The following is a 17,021-nucleotide window of genomic DNA, read 5'->3' as shown; positions in this document are numbered from 1 at the left end:
TTATTATTAAAAGTTCATTAACACATTGCTGAAATGTAATTAAATAATCTGTAGCCGAGAAATATCTATTTGTTTCACTGTTTGCAGTTCGGCATATTGTGTAACTAAGTTTGTAAGTGTCTCTTTACTATCAGCAAAATATGCTTCTTCGAAGCCTTGAACTTGCGTATAGTGATGCACGTGTGCCTGTAATATAACCTTACAATTTTCTTTTTACGAAGTATGCATATTATACATATATATATACATCTTAACATTACCTTTCTCTTATATAATGTAGTAAACTGCTTTATGATATTCTTAAATAACGATGACATCGCAGATGAGTTTAAAAGACATAACACAGAGGCCGAATGTCCAGCTGGGGGTATGGAACACAAGCCTACTTTCATAGCCTCTTTACTCCACTCCGTAAACTTAACTTTACTTTGAAACCTAAGAATATAAATGTTACTGTTTGGCTTCTGGAAAAGTAAGCGATATACCTTTCAATATTTCGTTGTAAATCGGTCATAGAACAATTTCCCCTTGCGATGTGTGCAGCGCTGAAAGTTATTGAATCTGCCTGGAGCGGATCTATTTTAATCAACCGATTGCTTCGTGACCATGCATTAGTAAACAGTTCATCTTGCATCCTTAAAATTATAAATAAAGATTTCTCTATCAAGTGTAATGCGTAGAAGTATGTAGGTAGCCCGAAACTCGAGTCTTGACAATGATAAAAGGAACCAATTCGAGCGAATTTCGATACATCTCGAACAGCCGAACTGTTTTGGGACCATTCGACGTAATTCGAAATGTATCGGACTTGACCACAATCTGCCGATTTCTTAATGGCACGAACTCAAATTTCGCACTACTTGCACACCTCTGGTAATTAGGTATAACGCCACTACGTACTTTGTTCCTTGTATAGTATATATTTTTGGTGCGGTTAGAGCTGTCGGACTGACACTACTAAATATATACTGTAATTTTGGATATGGTACAAGATTTGTTGCTATTTCGTTTATATCCATATTTAAGACACCCGGAAATCTAGATCCGCTAACGGAATAATTTTTTTGTATATAAAGTTACGAATTAACAGTTTTTAAATCATTAATTACCTAGTTAAATGAAGAAGCATATTTACAACAATACTATTCATATCTTGAAATGGTCTACACGAAACATTGTAATTTATCTGATCCATGTTCTCTTTTTTACTCAATTGCGAGGTACATATGTCTAAAAGCGATGTATTTTCAACGGGAAATACACATGTTGCGTATTCTATAAGCTCTCGTGTTGCTAACAATGAATTATATGGAGCTGTAACAACATCTTGCATAACTGTTGGATATATGCAAGATACCAGTCTGAAAAATTGATTACTGGCATTGTATTTCTAATTGTAAAAAGAAATCCCTGTGATTATAATTAATGTGTCCTTGAAGAAGGTACATGTATTTTTATGGTGTAAAAGTACCTGTCTACATTAGGATAGTTATCAGCCAATAATTTTAAGGTAGCTGTCCCTAACCCAGAACCAGTACCACCTCCAAGGGAATGCATAATTAAGAAACCATGTAACCGACAACATTTTTCAACTGTACGCCTTATGCTATCCTCTAATTTATCACGATATTCTGTTCCATGAGTATAATAACCCACAGCCCTATGTATAACATTTATATAAAATTTGTTTCAGCTAAAAGTTGGGGTATGAAGGGAGAATTGATTACCAATTATTTCCAGATCCTGGATAATTTGTGACCATGCAAGTTTCATCGAATAAATCATGTAAGGGACCTTTCTTTATTCCTGTTATAACATTATCTTCCATATCTATCAAAACCGCCTATATGACAAAACGTGTGTGCTAATCTATTAATCTATACGCCGCAAGTGGTTTTCGTGCAATAAAATTATCGTTAAGTAAATATTATACCCTGGCCTTGACTTTAGCTTTTTTTAAATCTGCTATAGTTTTGAAGCATAAATTATGCGAATTATCAGGTACTGAAAAGAAACTATGAAACGCATCTGATAGATCGCTTATATTTTTAATATGATGACGTTGTGTTTTCAATAAATTCACGGCAGTATGAGTCGTTTGTACGCCATACTCGTGCAATGTCAAAGGCCAAAATGCTGAACCGATCTGATTTCCGCATTGTCCAACTATAATTTATAGAAACATTTAAAACTTCTTTAACTATGATCATATATGCACGTATGACGGTAAATTAATTTTGAAATTAATTTCTAAGACAACAAATTCAAAAATATTTACGCGGGAAGATTGCTATATGTGTAAGATAACGTATGTACCTTGTATCGTGATGAACTGACTCATAACAATTTGTCACGAAACTCAATAACCACCAATCTTCTTTGATGTTACCTATTTGTATATTTTAATATTCCCAAGATTAAAAACTTCGTTTCGAATCACTGGTAGACTCCCGCTAATTTTCAGTTTGTTCTGTGAAGTTTGATAATACGAAATTCAATGAATATTGACGGTCTCGAAGCAGCTGTATCTCGAAACTAAAATTTCAAACGATGGAACGCTAAATTCACAATGTCGTAGTTGTGTTCATAAATTTCAAAATTAAACGATAGATTAGAGTGATCGGTACTTGTATAATAAATAAAATGGAGCATAAAGTAGTTCAATTGTTTAGTGTAATTATATGTTTACTCGTCTGCAATTTTTTTTATTCAGAATCTGCATTCGCCACGGATTCGAGTAAGTAAACTTAACCTATACATTTTGCATTTGTAAATGTGCCGGTATCGATATTGTTAAAAAGTATAGAATTAACAAAGAAAAGTCGCCGCTTGTTTCGTATCATAACAGTTCTACGTTTCTATGATGTTTTCAAGGCAATTAAAATCAATGTATCTTAGAAAAGATTATTTTACAATTAATACTTTGTAGTTTTATCAAATTCATTTATTTCACAATACACCAGTACTTGTTATAAAATATAATATTAAGATCGATGCTATAAAGTGCAATTCAATTTTCTTTATTGGTGCTTTCTAGTACATTTTTTAAAACCAGAAGATGTTTTTGAAAACGACAAAGCTGGATTACAAATATTTTGTCACAATGCCAATACAAAATATTTGATACACATATGGAGAAGTTTAACCGTAAGGAATAATGGTTTAAGATTAGTTTAAATCCTCATAGACAAATTAGCATAGCATCATGGTGATAGTATTTTATCAAATTATAGATGCATTTAAACACCAATATAGATAATTATGATCTTTACGATGGAAAAACTCCACAAGAAGTTGTACAAATGCACGATGATAATCAGCGATCTTGGCGCTTTAATTTGTTTGGTACAAAAAAGAGTAATAAATTAAAAATAAATCCGTTCGAGGATATATGCATAGGCGTGTACATATATCCTTCCAACACACACAAATATACAATGAGCATGACACAGACACGTGAGTGTAACGAGAACCTGAATTATTACACGTGTACTACAAGTCTGTTAAATGCATTGGATTTTTATATTAATAGGTGTCGACATCTTGAAATTAATGTTAACGGTGCTAGGTGCTATGATATATTGGAACGCTCGCAGATTAAGTAGAAATCCCTTATTTTATTATTTATGCGGGATCATGCTTGGAATAACTACCTCGATTATAATATTAGTATATTTTACTAGCAAACTATTACCAAGGGTAAACAATCTTAAACATTTTGTGAATATTTGGTCTAAAATATTTATTTTCCTATGTTTAATATATGCATATAATTGAAGGGTAAAATTATGTATTTGATGGTTGCTACTGGTTGGACAATGAGCTTTTACATTTTACAAGCGTTATGGGAAAACGCGCACCTGATCGCAGTACAGTATAGGGAAATTGTCACATGGTATATCTTAGGAACATCTTTTATCAGTTTTGTTGTTTGCTATCGTTTTGGTCCAGTTACAAACGCAAGAACAAAAAAACTTATCGAATGGTTTTTGCAGGTCTGTTCCGTTTTTATATTAGACAATGCTGACAATACAATATTTCTGAAATGTAATTTAACGTACGACTAATTTTCTTTATTTAGATAGGGGGATTAATTGCAATATATTATAGCAGTTATTTCCGCGAAGCATCATTTTTCTGTTGTATCGTAATGATTCTCCTTTATAATTTTCCGATTGTTTTAATTCAAAAAGGAAGGAGTTACTGGTAAGTTAATACCAACGTCGTTGAGTTTCTTGAAAGCTGTTATAAGAGCGTTAATAACGAGCACAGTTTAGTTTTGTACGAAAAAATGAAGAATGTGACCTTAACGTTACTGTCTTTTAATTATTATAATATTCGTATGGCTTGATAGATATTCGATTCTTTTCAAACGATTCCGTTTTTATCGCACAAAGTTCTTTTAAATATTTTACTTTTGAATGTCTAGTGTTGCAAGCTGTAATTATATTTTGTACCTGTTTCAATAAAAATATTTTGTACGATTGAATTAATCCTAGGAGCACGTTTTTATTTTATTACAGATATAATATAAATATTATATAAAGTAAGCATAACGTAAATTCGTTTTTTGTCCAATTTTTATGTGTTTTTCACGCGCACAATGTATGCGTTTTATTCTTATAATATTTATGCTTTTAATGTGTAAATAAAAGTGGTGGTAGTAGTAGTAGTAGTAGTAATAATAATAATAATAATAATAATAATAATAGTGGTCGTAGTAATAAACATTTGGAAAAATGAGCGTGTATGTTATATGTATACCTGTTTGAAATCAGGAAGAATATGTTTCCTGAAAGGAGAAAGTTATTAACCGAGGATCAATATCGTAAAGAAGGTATAAGGGAAACTAATAAAGCGTTAGACGAGCTAAAAGGATACTGTTCTAGTCCTGAATGTAATCCGTGGAAGACAGTTCTAAGATTAAAGGATCCCATCAGGTTATTGTACAGAAATATTTTAGCGGTTTCGGGCGAGAATTATAACTGATTATGTTCATTACGTGTATCGTAATTGAAATACGCGTATTTTTAGGTTTGCCAAGTTTATGGAAGGTGAATCGCATTTGTCGGATGACGAGTCGCGTGAACACGACGCCGAGATCACAAGAATTATAGAGGAATGCGAATATACGGACGATGAGGACGATTTCTGACGAAATTTCCATAGAGCACGTTCGTTAAAAAAATTTATCTACAAGTACAAATTCCTAAATGTTGAAGCACCGCGGATTTCCGGAATACATACGTATTTCGTGCAATGGTCGTTTCGAGTTTATGGAGAAACCGTTCCATAATTCGTAACGATGCGAATTGAATTTTGAATTTTTTACTGTAAATATCATTGTATTTGTAATCAGTGTAATTTCTACTATGTTAATACGTTGATGGGTGATTTTTTCGAAATAAAAGTGTCGAGTGCGATTCTCGTTGCAAACGCTGTGTAGCTTCGAAAGCATTTTGCGTAAATCGGATTTACACAACAGAGAATCTCGATCGATATAAATGGAAAGTAGAACAGGTGGAAATTAAATAGTCGTTAGTCGCGATCTGTCCCGTGACCTGATAAAATTTTTCACAGTTCTTTGCTATCTTATTTTTATCGTGTTCGTGTGACGGAAATTGCCTGCATCAGAGATACGGCAATTTATCGTTTGCTCGAATTGTATTTCCGAGAATAGGATTTTTCACCTCGACGAATATACAACGCGGAATAGTTACGGAAAACTGAGTTCCCATTAATTAATAGCCGTTTTAAAGCTCGGAACGCGACGATCCACAGAATCGTCATTGTTCGCAGATTGAAACACGACGCGTTCTCGTTCCCTTCACGCGAATACGCCGTAGACGACACGTTTTCGTGCCAACGAGTGGAAAACCACGAAGAACGGTTTTTTTCGCAAACTTTCCACCGCGAGATAAGCGAGAAAAAGCGAAAGCTTTGTTCAAGGAACAGGATGTGGGTCAGCAGTAATCATCGGAGTCCCTTTTACCTCCCCACCTTTTTTTCACTTCCTGATGGATGTACAGAATAGAAGCAGGACAGTACTTGTCGCACGAGCAACGACCGTTGGTTTGTTTTCCTTGGAGCTTTCCGCTTCCCGTTTTCCGCTTTCTTTCTATTTTGGTTGGCCTGGTTTGCGCAAGCACACAGGCACGGCAGGGTTATTACTTCCCTTGCAAACAAGTTGGTCGTCCTGGAAAATCACGAAACACGCGCATCCACGCTTTAGTTACGACATTCTATCGTACGACTCGGTTGCTACCTTCGTTCGTCGCGAACTGAATCGTCTCCGTATGTTCCACGATTTCTATTCGTGTTTAATCCCGAGAATTCGAATCCTTTTCCAGCTTCCTTGTATCAAAAGACGCAGTACAGCGTTATGTATGAAATAAATTGCGTAAACGTTGCATCGTAATCGATACGCGTTTAGTATAGATATTTTCCGATTCTGTGGCATGGTTTTTGACGTTGTCTGGAAATATCAGAGCCCGTTCGGGGTTGAAAGGAGCCCCGGCCGGATAGATAGGATAAAGTTTGGTCGCGAAGGCGTATCTGGTCTCGGTGGCGCGCAGATAAGCGATTCGCATATCTGGCATTTAATTTCACCTCGAGGCACGTCCTCGAATCGCTATTAACGTCGCGCGCAGACTCTCGGCCAGCCAGAGTGCGTGCGTACGGGCGTGCTTTCTCCGATGTTGGGCAAATTGTCATCAGCCGGCAAACAACACCGACAGGTGGTCCTCAATCGGACACCTTGCAAGAAGCTTCGACTTCGGTATCGACGATCGACCCGTATGCATACGGCTTCGGTGCATTCGCTCGATTGATCATATTGGATTACAAATTGACCAAGGAACGCCCACGGATTACGAGTTACGATCGCACGGAAAAAGTAACAAGTACTGGCTTTCCTTTTCGCAGCTGATACTCGTTACAATATGTCGCTCGTTCGATACATTACGCGACATTTAATTAACCAACGTTTCGAACCAACTTCACGTAGCTAATACCCTAAAGATAATGTTAATTTAGTTGGTAACAGTACGGGTAACATCTAACGATGACTCTTCTTCTTCTTCTTTTCGCTTTTATTCGAGGTTTGTTAATGGACAGCTGCGTTTCGCGCATCCGTATCCTTCGATGAATCTATAAAGTTTAGTGGCCGTTTGTCCCTCGTTTCTCTGAATTTGAAAACAAGTCGTCCGCTTGTTTACTTTTTGCCGATGGAGTATCAGGAATTGCCAATTACTTTGCATGTTTTCGCAGCCGGATGAAAATGTTGGTTTATTCGATCGATCGTAAATATCGTAGGAATTTCCATCGTTGTACCGGTTCACCGTTAAACTCGAAGGAGGAACGTAGGAAGGAAATGAAAACATCGCGAACCGCGTAGTACACGATTTGCGTTTAAAAGTAGCTAGATACGAATTACAAAGATCTAACCGCATTCTGACGCGACGACTCGCCGAAAATTATATAAGATGTATTGTAAGAGCGTATTATATCGAGAAGTAAATTGTGTGCTCGGTCGAGTGGCTCGAGGAAGCCACGTGATCGGCAGGTGGGATTGGTGGCGGTCCAAAGGGCAGAAGCAAGATCAATAAGAAAAAGACTGGTTTTCCGTGATGCATGGCGCACCTGCTCTTGGTAAGCGACAGAACCGAGGAGAGTGGATCCGATCTCGTTTGCGATTCTTTGCCAGAAATCTCAAGCTTTGTCGACTGACAAGTTTCAGATTATATTTTAACATATCCAGCGAACCATCGCGACGCGACGTGAAAATTTTCAACGAATATTTCATTGTGTACGCATAAGCGATTACCTTTACGTTCTTCGTTGGCTTATTATCGCGTTATTTTATACGCGATATCGTTGGTTTTAATCTCGGGGGGTAAAGGAAGACAGGAAGAAGAGTGTAGAGGTTGCGGGCGAGCCGAGCACACGACGCGTTCCTTTGTAGAAAGAATATTTTCTCTCGAGCGACGCGACGCGACGGTGATTCACAGCGACGAGAGAATAAGAAATGGAAAATGGCTGACCAGCAGCGAAACGACGTAGGTCTCTATGCCCCAAGTTTCTTCTTGGCGGTACGTGTTTCAAACAAATTACCGACGTTGTGCATCCAATTATACGGGCGAGCGCATCAGCAGGCTCAGCCAACCGCGTTGCAGACCGAAGCATAACCTTCGTTTCTCGATCGTTGCTCCTGTTGCGAACTGCTGTTTCCTGGCCCGTAATAGATAATTGCTATTTTCTTCACTGATTTTTTCCCAAACAACTACCCGTTTCTAGGAAATATTTATATGGCTCCCGTTTCGCGCAAAACCTTTTCTAATTCCATACAAGGACTGATTAAGATTCCTCCGTTCGTCCTTTCGGTAAATGGAAATCTGCTCTTATTACGAAAGTATGATTTCAGACTACAGGCCCTTACAATCGTTCCCAGAGTCAACGTCGTTCAGAACGCGATTCCAATAAAGTCGTTGTCTGTGCGAGCGTGGGGCTTAACCGACCATAATCGCGTACGACCCCCCGAAGAAAGAAGGTTGGGCCCTCGAGAAAGAGAGAGAGCTCTCTCGAGGGACCGGAAGGGTCTGGCCAAGGCCCCAGCGCGTGCCATCTGCCGACTAGTTGTTCGGGTATACCGGTCGTTCTTTGCTGGTTAGCTCCCAAACGCGCAAGAAATAGCCACCGGCAGCCTTTTAAATCGACTACTACGGCAATCTCATTTTCAGTCAGCTGCACAGTCAGCGTCCTTTTCCAGCCCGTACTTCTCTCCCTTTCTCTCTCAAGTTTTAACCTTCCTCTAAATTCTTTACGATCTACACCTTCGTTATTCTTCGTCGAGAGCGATCAAGGAGGAACAAAGACGCGACGATAGTCGATGATATCCTTCTCGTTGTCCGGGCGTATTACAAATATTTCTGATAACTGCCATGCGTTGTTCATAGGTCTAGTTGCTTGATTCGATTATTACGAGCAATGAATTCGTATTTACTCGCGTACCGTCACTTTTAATAATTCGTGTAATCGCGATCGATTTTACGCCGTCTATTATTGCGCGCGGAGAAACGAACTCGGACTCGGAATGCATTTCCATCGTGAAATTCTATTAACGTCGCAGGAAATCCTGGAAACGGGAACAACGAGAAAGACCAGGCGAAATGTGTGTTGCATCGGATAAGTATTTCAGTTACATTTAGCAGATACGTATGTGTTTCCGATGAAACCCTCGCGAATCGATGGTTAAATCACGAAAAGACCGTACACACACTGTACATATGTACAGGATACATGAGGTGTAGGTTTGTGTTTCTCGATGTCAATTAGATACACCCCAACCGTAGATCACATCCGCCAGTGGCTCGTGGTGGGAGACATTTGGGATGGTAATGGCATTAAAAAGAACCTTTGCAGCAAGTACGCTCGGTGTGATTTAGTGCACGCAGCGACGTACTTTGTGCCAATCAACCGACCACCCTACCCTCGGGACCAACGACGATTGCAGTGTACTATGAAACATTAATAGTAAGAGTTTTACCGGTCGCGATCCCCCTTTACCATCGAGCACTGTGTGGATACGCGTATCGATAAAATCTGTCGATTAACGAACGCTGAAAACGGTTCAGAAATTTCACCGACTCGTTAATAATCTCCAAAACCTTGTGAAAAATAATATCTATGTTTCAGGATAGGCTGGGTCGACTACGTATCAAGTATTCAGACATTTTTTCTTCGTCTCCAGAGTTGATGTATAAAGATAGAATCGATGGGATTAAAAGGAAGGAGCATCGTCGAGAAAATGTTGATTCGTAATGAAACGCAAAGGCTGAAATTATTTTCTTGCCAACTCGATACAGTTCCGAAACAGTGGAGGTCATTGAACGTTGAACTCGAGTATCGATAGAAAGGGCGACACTCGCAGCCATCGTGTTAATATACATTACTTGTGTACATATTGTATAGCTCGACGTTTCGGCTTCTCTTCTTTTCGTGTCCACGGTACCGCCAACAAAGCGGCGAATAAAGATCACGGAAATTCGATTCATGCAAATTCATATCGAGGTAGATAAAGCGATCCAAGACCGATGCAATTTGTCATCGTGAGAGGAGCCGTTGGGATCGAGGTCTTCTCGATACGATGGGAACGATCGGTGCGCAGAGCTACCGCATTTAGGGCAGCGTGAAAGCAAAAGGAGAGCCAGCCGGAGGAGCGAGGGAGAGAACGGAGGTTAAAGGTCACCGATCTTGCCACGGACTCGCAACCAAGAGTCTCTCACGACTCTGACCCTCATTACCACACAATTACTTCCTTTCCTTCGAGTAATGGTGTTCGGCCGTGATCCTGGAATTTTCAGAGGTCCTCTGAAATTTCGAATCAACAGACTACCTACCTCTGCTCCTCTTCCTTAGCTACGAGTTTCTTCCTCGCCTTTCCTCGTTTCTACTTATTCTCTTTAAACTAGAACGTTTCCGAGGGGAATAAACTTTACTCGTTTGATACTTGATTACAGCGATATACAAATTTACAACGTCGTTGCATAAACTTCTTTATTATTCTTTATTTTAAGAAGCCACTGCGCGTTTAATCATACCCATAATTAAATCGTTAATTGCTTCGACTACTTTTTCTATTTTGGATCTCTCTCTTTACAACGATACCTTGATATCTCTTTACTCGTTTTATTCCGCAGTCGCTTCGATTGTTGGTTACTTGAATTTTATACCTTGGATAACAATGCATTCCTCGATACGTGTATCAACTTTGTATACTACTAACCGTATTATGCTGTCGATCGATGAAAATCCACTTTTCTAAAGCGGTCTTCTTGCCAGCTCGGTCAAAAACTATCGTCGTAGATAAAATGTTGGCACGTTGTAATTGGAAAAGTACGAATTTATATCGCGACTTTCCAACTTTCTCGCGTTTCTGCCGTCGGTGGAAAATTCTGGTTAAATCGAATTACGTCGATAATCTTGAGTTCAATATACGGTCAAGATTCGATAAGTCCAAGTTGACGGAAAATGAAAAATGCCTGGGGTTACACAAGTTTCGACTTATCGATGTATCGATTTCTAGACTATAAATTCAATAAGATTAAAAATTCAATACTTTTTCTTATTGGTCTTAAGTTTCAAGTTACTTTAATAGCGGAAAGTTGATCAAGACGAGTTCCGTGATTAATCTTGGTTGTCTTGAATTTTCTAAATTGGATTATGGAGTAATTTTCATTCTATATATCAATACCCTGTATATCTATATTTTTCATAAATAAATAAATCAAATCAAGCGAAATGTATGTACATATAACGTTTGACAATTCGAAAACTCACAGTTATTTGGACGCCAATGAGTTTATAACGAGGTCCGGTTAACAACTTTTCCGAATTTCTTTTAACGAGCAAGGTAGCTCGTTAAACTTTCGAGACTCGAGTTTCTGCCAAATTTACTTTGCTACTTCAACACCGTGGAAATAAAACGTGTACGTGTACTTGGAATTTTACTTGCTTACGGACAATTAGTTGTAATCTGTTTTTACTCCGATTACTAAAGATTTCGGAACGATAGAAATTGATGGCTGGAAACATCGCTATCGGTAAAAATTCGTCCTGAACATTAGAGACTGTCAGCGAAAGGAAATAGGGTTGGTTGGTTTGGCAAAGTAAGCCAGAGTAAACGTTATTAGAAATAGATACCCTAGGGGTGAATGCGCGCTTTCGGAGATGATTTAATAACAGGTTGGTCGAAGCTTGGTCGGAAAGCTCTTCCATGATACTGGAAAAGGGCGCAGTATTTCCAAGAATTTAATCGATTCTCGATAGTCGAATCCTGGTACATCCATGGAATACCGTTTCGTCTAATAACGTTCGAAACATTGTTCGATTTTGACTGAAAAATGTTTTTATTGTTTACGACGCGTAGCGAATTTTTACGTAGACTTTGAGATCGATCTTCTGCAATGTGCAAATAAGAATATTTTGGAGAAATAGTTTACATCATCTAGAGTTATCATGTATAACGCAATTCCAAATGCCTTGTGTTAAAACGATTAATGCGCGCAACCTACATCCTGTTCAACGAGTACGCAAATTTACTTGCACGCAATATTCTTCCCGTATCTATGTACTTTGCTGCTTTGCTACTTTACGTTCACTGTGCGACACATTAAGAACATAAATGAGTCTAGGAGGATTTCCATAGAGATCCAAACATTTTCAATTGCAAATTCTGTGCGACGGTGCGTGTATCTTATCGAGTTAGCTATCTGACCCGGCTTTTCTCCCGTTTGGGGTGTTAACGAACCAAGTATGTAGGTATACCGAGCGGTATACGACACGCCTGGTATACTTTTGTCTGGTTTTGGATGCGAGCGAGTCTGTTGAGTCGTGCATTCGCGTGTGTTTGGTCGAGCAAAGATAAATAACTCGTTCCGTCGGCCCTCGGACGGCGAACGTGAATTATTTTTTATCAAAAGTCTCGTATTCCGATATAGTAACAGGAGTTTGCCGAATTTTACTCTTACGGATCGATATCGGTGCTCGTATCTACTCGGATTTCCCATTCGGGGGTTAATAGACATGGAAAGTAAATCGTCGCGGATCGACCGGAGACCTATTTTTCCATTACCATTAAACGACTGTGTTTGCAAACGATATCTCTCCTAGTCGTTAGTCGATGGTTACGCGACTGTTAACGGGACCATAGGGAATATAGGGTGAATAGGGAAGAAGGCAGCGAGAAGCAGGCCAGCACGCAAAACGAAGGGAAACTAGAATAAAGAAGAAGCACGAGAAGTCATTTATCCATCGACCAGTACGGCACCGTTCGACCATTTTTCCTCTTGCTTCGTTCTTCCCTGTACAGTGGGTCTTGATGACAAGTGACGGCACTTTGTACCCAACCGTACTACTTGCGTTGCGACCGAGCGTAATTTCGCTAAAACGTTCCCAGAACGTAACCGAGGTCGATGTATCCACCACGAATCGGGCCACGTTTTTCGAAAGCCCAACGTTCAAACAATGGACAACGAACGCGAACAATCGAACGTTCACTTGGTTCAACGTAGCCGCGTTTATCGTTCGTTTTTATTAAAGGGATAGTGGAACAAGTAAAAATGTAAAAAATTGTTTTTCGACTACCAGCTAGGGGCGAACGAGCGAGCACACGTACGCATCTAGGGGAAAGTAAACACGCTCGCGTTCGCATAGAAGCAAACGCCGAAGCAAGGCGTTTCTTTCACTGCCACAATGTCAGAACTCGTAAATTGAAAAAGTTTAACGATGCTTCAGCGCCCAGTCGAGTAGTTGACTGACGCGATTACGTTATTTTCCAGATGCACGCGTATCCTCGTTCCAGCTGTGTATTAAGCGTTTTTACTCGTAAAGCGTGAAACTTGTTCGCGTTGCGAAGGAATCGATTCCCGCGAAATGAATTTTCGAAACTAGCTGCGATCGCGGTAAAGATTGCCGCGAGCCGTAGTAGTAGTAGAAACTGTATTAACTAACACGCGATAACGATCGATAACTTTTCGTTGTAAGCAACTCTGATTTCACGAGGTGCGAAAGTTACCGGGTTATCGCAACGCATCCAACAGACCATCCGTTTTTATTCACGAATACGAGATTACGACAATACCCTGTAAATCCCAGCCGTATTACGTTCAATGAACGTAAACGCGGCAAAACCAGCCAGCCTCGCAGCTATTGTTCTGCGTTTATATGCTATTCTCTATACGCAATATTTCGGTCTGCACTTTGTATAGCCATTAGTTGCTACAATTGCTGCTCTGTATTTAATTACTCGTGATTCTTTGTTCAAGACAAGAATGCCGTGCCGAAGTGTGTAATTGTCATAAAACAAGTGCGTAATTACCATCCCAGCAAAGAGAAGGGTACCGCTGTATTTTCCACCAGTTATCCGCAGTTCCGAACGAGTCGAAACAACAAATTTGAAAAATGATTTCACGGTACGTGTCCTTTTATCGTTTGCAAAAGAAATATTAAATTACTTGGGTCGAGAAACGATTGGTAAGACGATTGAATAATTTTTCAACTAATCGTGTTTCGACTCGAACAACATAATACATTTTTATAGACATTGATTAGAATGTTTAAAAAAATGTATGGTTCTATTTTAAAAAATATCGATGCTCTTGGAATCTCATTAAAATGTGCCCTTGAGAAAAAGTTTTTCTATCAGCACGTGTCTCTTAAAATAGAATAACTTTATCGCAAGGAGTTTTTTAATACGATCGTAAATAAGAAGAGAACTGAAAATGTAGTCGCGGAATGTTTGTAAATTTTCAATCCATGAAAATATAGTATGTTTGTAGAAACTAGAGTAGTAAGTTTGTTGGTTATCTATGTTAGAAAGATTTAGTATTGTTTGTAAATCGTGTAAACGGCATCGGCCGTACCGCAGCGCAGGGTGTTGTGAACAAGGGGAGGGGGGAGGGGGAAGTAACTATAATAAATTGAAAGCAACTCGAAAACCACCGACCGACCAGTCGGATTCTAAGCAATTCGATTATACGTAGATCCCCTTGTTATCCGTGAAATAAAAACTAAGGAAAAGAAAGTCGATAAAATAGTTGAAGCGGTGGTTGTCAGGGTGCGAGGAGAACCCCTGTAGCTCTGTAAGTGGTGGTGGATATGTACCGATCAACGAGCCAATGAGAGGCGCGTTTGCGCGGCGCAGATGCGCGCTACATTCGAGTCGCCGGGTTGCTCAGAGCGAGCGTGGACGTTTAGAGCGTCGTGTCGGGCTGCGTCGTATCTTATCCTTTGGCCTTTCTCGCTCGATTCCTCATCCTCGGTCCTTTTTAATCGCAACGTGCTCGTCGATAGTTTGATTCCCGCAACCGATTCCCACCAGAAGAGAGTGTTTCGCGAACGCTTGCTCCGTAAAAACAGCTCCATCGTTTGCACGAATCTTGATCGAAAGCATCCAGGACACGTACAGTGTGTTGCTCCGAGTTGCGAAAGCATCCGGGATAGAACGCGATTGACAGTGCATGCCAGTGAAACGTGCCCCGACCATTCTGTACGTTGAAAGGTTTACCGAAATTTTTGGCACTGTTCGTCGACAAGGTCGAACATGATAAGTCGCATCGCGTGTCAAGGACATAGGAAATCTATGTCGCGTTTGCCAGTCGTTGTTGGTGCCGATGTACAAGTGCGAATTCGAGCAATGTAAATAGTTTGCGTTGTACCTCGTTGTGTACCTTGTAATTGTGTCGTGCCGTGCCGTGTCGTGCCGTGTCGTGTCGTGCCGTGCCGTGCCGTGCCGTGTCGTGTCGAGTTGCTTGCTGGTAATTCCTTTCTGTAAATAGACTGAAACCAGTCGGTGAGAATGTAAAGCTCTTCTATAAGTCATAGCGAGCGTTGGCATGCTGTAGTTCCGCGAATTTGACTTTGATCGAGGCATCTATGCGCACCGAGGTCCGCCGAAGCTGAGCTCAGGATTGGATGTAGAAAAGTGAGTGTACAGTTTATCTTGCGTTCGTTCTTTCATATTTTGTATTTAAACGTATGAAAAGATCATCGATACATCGCGACGCTGTGCTTATTACGAGAAAGTATTCGATATATCGTGTAGGTGTAATTTGAATATAAATCGATGTAAAGACGGAACCCACCTTGTTACGGGAACTTTGTTCTCGACGCATCGAATTTCTAATGTAGTCGTAATATCGGTAAGATACGCGCCTCGAATATCGAGATCAACGTACCTACACCGAAAGCGTAAAAAAGGCGAGAAATCGACCAAGGACCAAGGTTGCCGACAGCGGTTGTAAACCGCTCCATTTTTCACGAAACAAAATGCCACGAACGCGGCTTAAGTAGGACTGGGTGCGTAATTAAGATCGATAGCTTGAGATTAGATCCCATGAAAGGTTGTGGGTGTAAAGCGACGAGGCGTCGATTAAACGCCATGGGAGAGGAACGGTTTTACTCGATGATAGATCGAGCAGCAGTTTGTTCTCTTATCGAGTCGATATATCAATAGTCAATAGTCGATGGTACAATAGAGGAATACCGCAGAGTTTTTAAATCGGGCACAACGACACCCATTGTCCTTTCCTCCGGATTTAGATTAGGCGTGTCAGCGATAGGACGCGTGCACGCACGGCACAGCCCGTCGGTAAACAGCCATAACCAAACCACGGAGTAAATTAGTCGGATTTGCCTTTGGAGAATTATCGAAGAAAGATGGTAAAGTGTCGCGTCTGATTCGCTCACGACCGTGGACAATTTAATCGTAATCCGGCAGCTCTCTAATTTCCCCGTCGTATTTGCTGTCTGTATTAGATTAAGGTACATTGTAAGTTCTCTCCTTGTAAACTGGATTAGTTTGAGGTTACATACGAAAACCATTTACTAAAATGTTCGTATTGCGTAACCGACACCTGCGTGCAGGGGAATCGAAAGCGTAGCACGGTGCTCTTTGTCCTTGTTATACGGATTCCTCCTAGTTTGAACGCAAACAGATTTTCCTAGTCTCGATTAACCTTTGCTCGATTTCACACGATCGATTAATTTCTATCGAATCGCGCGTTTAGTCGGTTTGCTTAACGCGTTAATGGACGACGTAACGCCGTGCTACGAACATTGATAATTACCGTCTCGTTTACTCTCGTGAAAGTCACCATACCGTAAAGTCCTCTTCGTTCATTCATCGTTTACCGTGTTGCGTAATAATTGCTGCTTCTGCTGGCACGTGCCACACGCGTATATTACCCGTTCCCGGTTCACAGAGAATTCGTTCGCGTTCAACCGACAACCAACAATCGCGCGTCTACACGCGATCCAAACTGACTAACGATACTTTGGCGTGACGCCTTCTCATAATGTCGCATTAATTTATCTATGTCGCGAGGTATTTCTTTTATACCAACACTATACGTTTTCTACCCCGCTAACGATGGAATTTACGTATTTTTTATTCATTTGGAGAATCCCTCGAGCTCGGACCCGAGTAGTTGTTCCACCAAATCGCCAACCCGGCTATACTGTGC

At 40.2% G+C, this 17,021-nt stretch overlaps 3 protein-coding genes across 4 annotated transcripts in view; 2 read left to right on the top strand and 1 right to left on the bottom strand.

Moving 5' to 3' along the window:
* Positions 1 to 31: 31 nt before the first annotated feature.
* Positions 32 to 2,360, bottom strand: LOC122396062 (tubulin epsilon chain-like). The gene is made up of 9 exons (XM_043394168.1): positions 2,317 to 2,360; positions 1,934 to 2,166; positions 1,728 to 1,843; positions 1,472 to 1,660; positions 1,110 to 1,361; positions 901 to 1,047; positions 486 to 635; positions 261 to 435; positions 32 to 186 (listed from the first exon to the last, which is right to left on the bottom strand). Exons 1-9 carry the CDS (start codon positions 2,339 to 2,341, stop codon positions 40 to 42), a joined length of 1,434 nt encoding a protein of 477 aa, XP_043250103.1. The 5' UTR covers positions 2,342 to 2,360; the 3' UTR covers positions 32 to 39.
* Positions 2,361 to 2,551: 191 nt separating this feature from the next.
* On the top strand, positions 2,552 to 5,316 carry LOC122396340 (nuclear envelope integral membrane protein 1). The gene is made up of 8 exons (XM_043394643.1): positions 2,552 to 2,737; positions 3,038 to 3,147; positions 3,234 to 3,456; positions 3,533 to 3,699; positions 3,780 to 3,995; positions 4,082 to 4,206; positions 4,779 to 4,940; positions 5,035 to 5,316. The coding sequence occupies exons 1-8, from the start codon at positions 2,644 to 2,646 to the stop codon at positions 5,153 to 5,155; spliced, it is 1,218 nt and encodes a 405-aa protein (XP_043250578.1). The 5' UTR covers positions 2,552 to 2,643; the 3' UTR covers positions 5,156 to 5,316.
* Positions 5,317 to 14,785: 9,469 nt separating this feature from the next.
* The window catches only part of LOC122396584 (protein tincar), a 60,994-nt gene continuing 58,758 nt past the window's right edge, over positions 14,786 to 17,021 (top strand). For both annotated transcript variants that reach the window (XM_043395122.1, XM_043395120.1), the window contains exon 1: positions 14,786 to 15,481. The gene's annotated coding sequence lies outside the window, so the exon portion shown is untranslated. The remainder of the gene's footprint in view (positions 15,482 to 17,021) is intronic.

Source organism: Colletes gigas, unplaced genomic scaffold (assembly GCF_013123115.1).
Source record: "Colletes gigas isolate AHSC1104 unplaced genomic scaffold, ASM1312311v1 Colletes_gigas_Sc00007, whole genome shotgun sequence".
Taxonomy (NCBI): domain Eukaryota; kingdom Metazoa; phylum Arthropoda; class Insecta; order Hymenoptera; family Colletidae; genus Colletes; species Colletes gigas.
Note: the sequence above shows the minus strand (reverse complement) of the source record. Positions and strands in the feature narration are given on the sequence as shown.

Bases quoted from the DNA above. Each gene is read 5' to 3' on its own strand.
- LOC122396062 (XM_043394168.1), bottom strand. From the start codon at position 2,341: ATGAGTCAGTTCATCACGATACAAG. The intron at 1,048-1,109 runs GTAATTAATGAT...TTATTCCGTTAG, and splicing joins ATGCTTCTTCATTTAACTAG to CGGATCTAGATTTCCGGGTG. The intron at 636-900 runs GTACGTAGTGGC...TATAATTTTAAG, and splicing joins TATACTATACAAGGAACAAA to GATGCAAGATGAACTGTTTA.
- LOC122396340 (XM_043394643.1), top strand. From the start codon at position 2,644: ATGGAGCATAAAGTAGTTCAATTGTTTAGTGTAATTATATGTTTACTC. The intron at 3,457-3,532 runs GTGAGTGTAACG...TTATATTAATAG, and splicing joins AATGAGCATGACACAGACAC to GTGTCGACATCTTGAAATTA. The intron at 4,941-5,034 runs GTTATTGTACAG...GCGTATTTTTAG, and splicing joins AGATTAAAGGATCCCATCAG to GTTTGCCAAGTTTATGGAAG.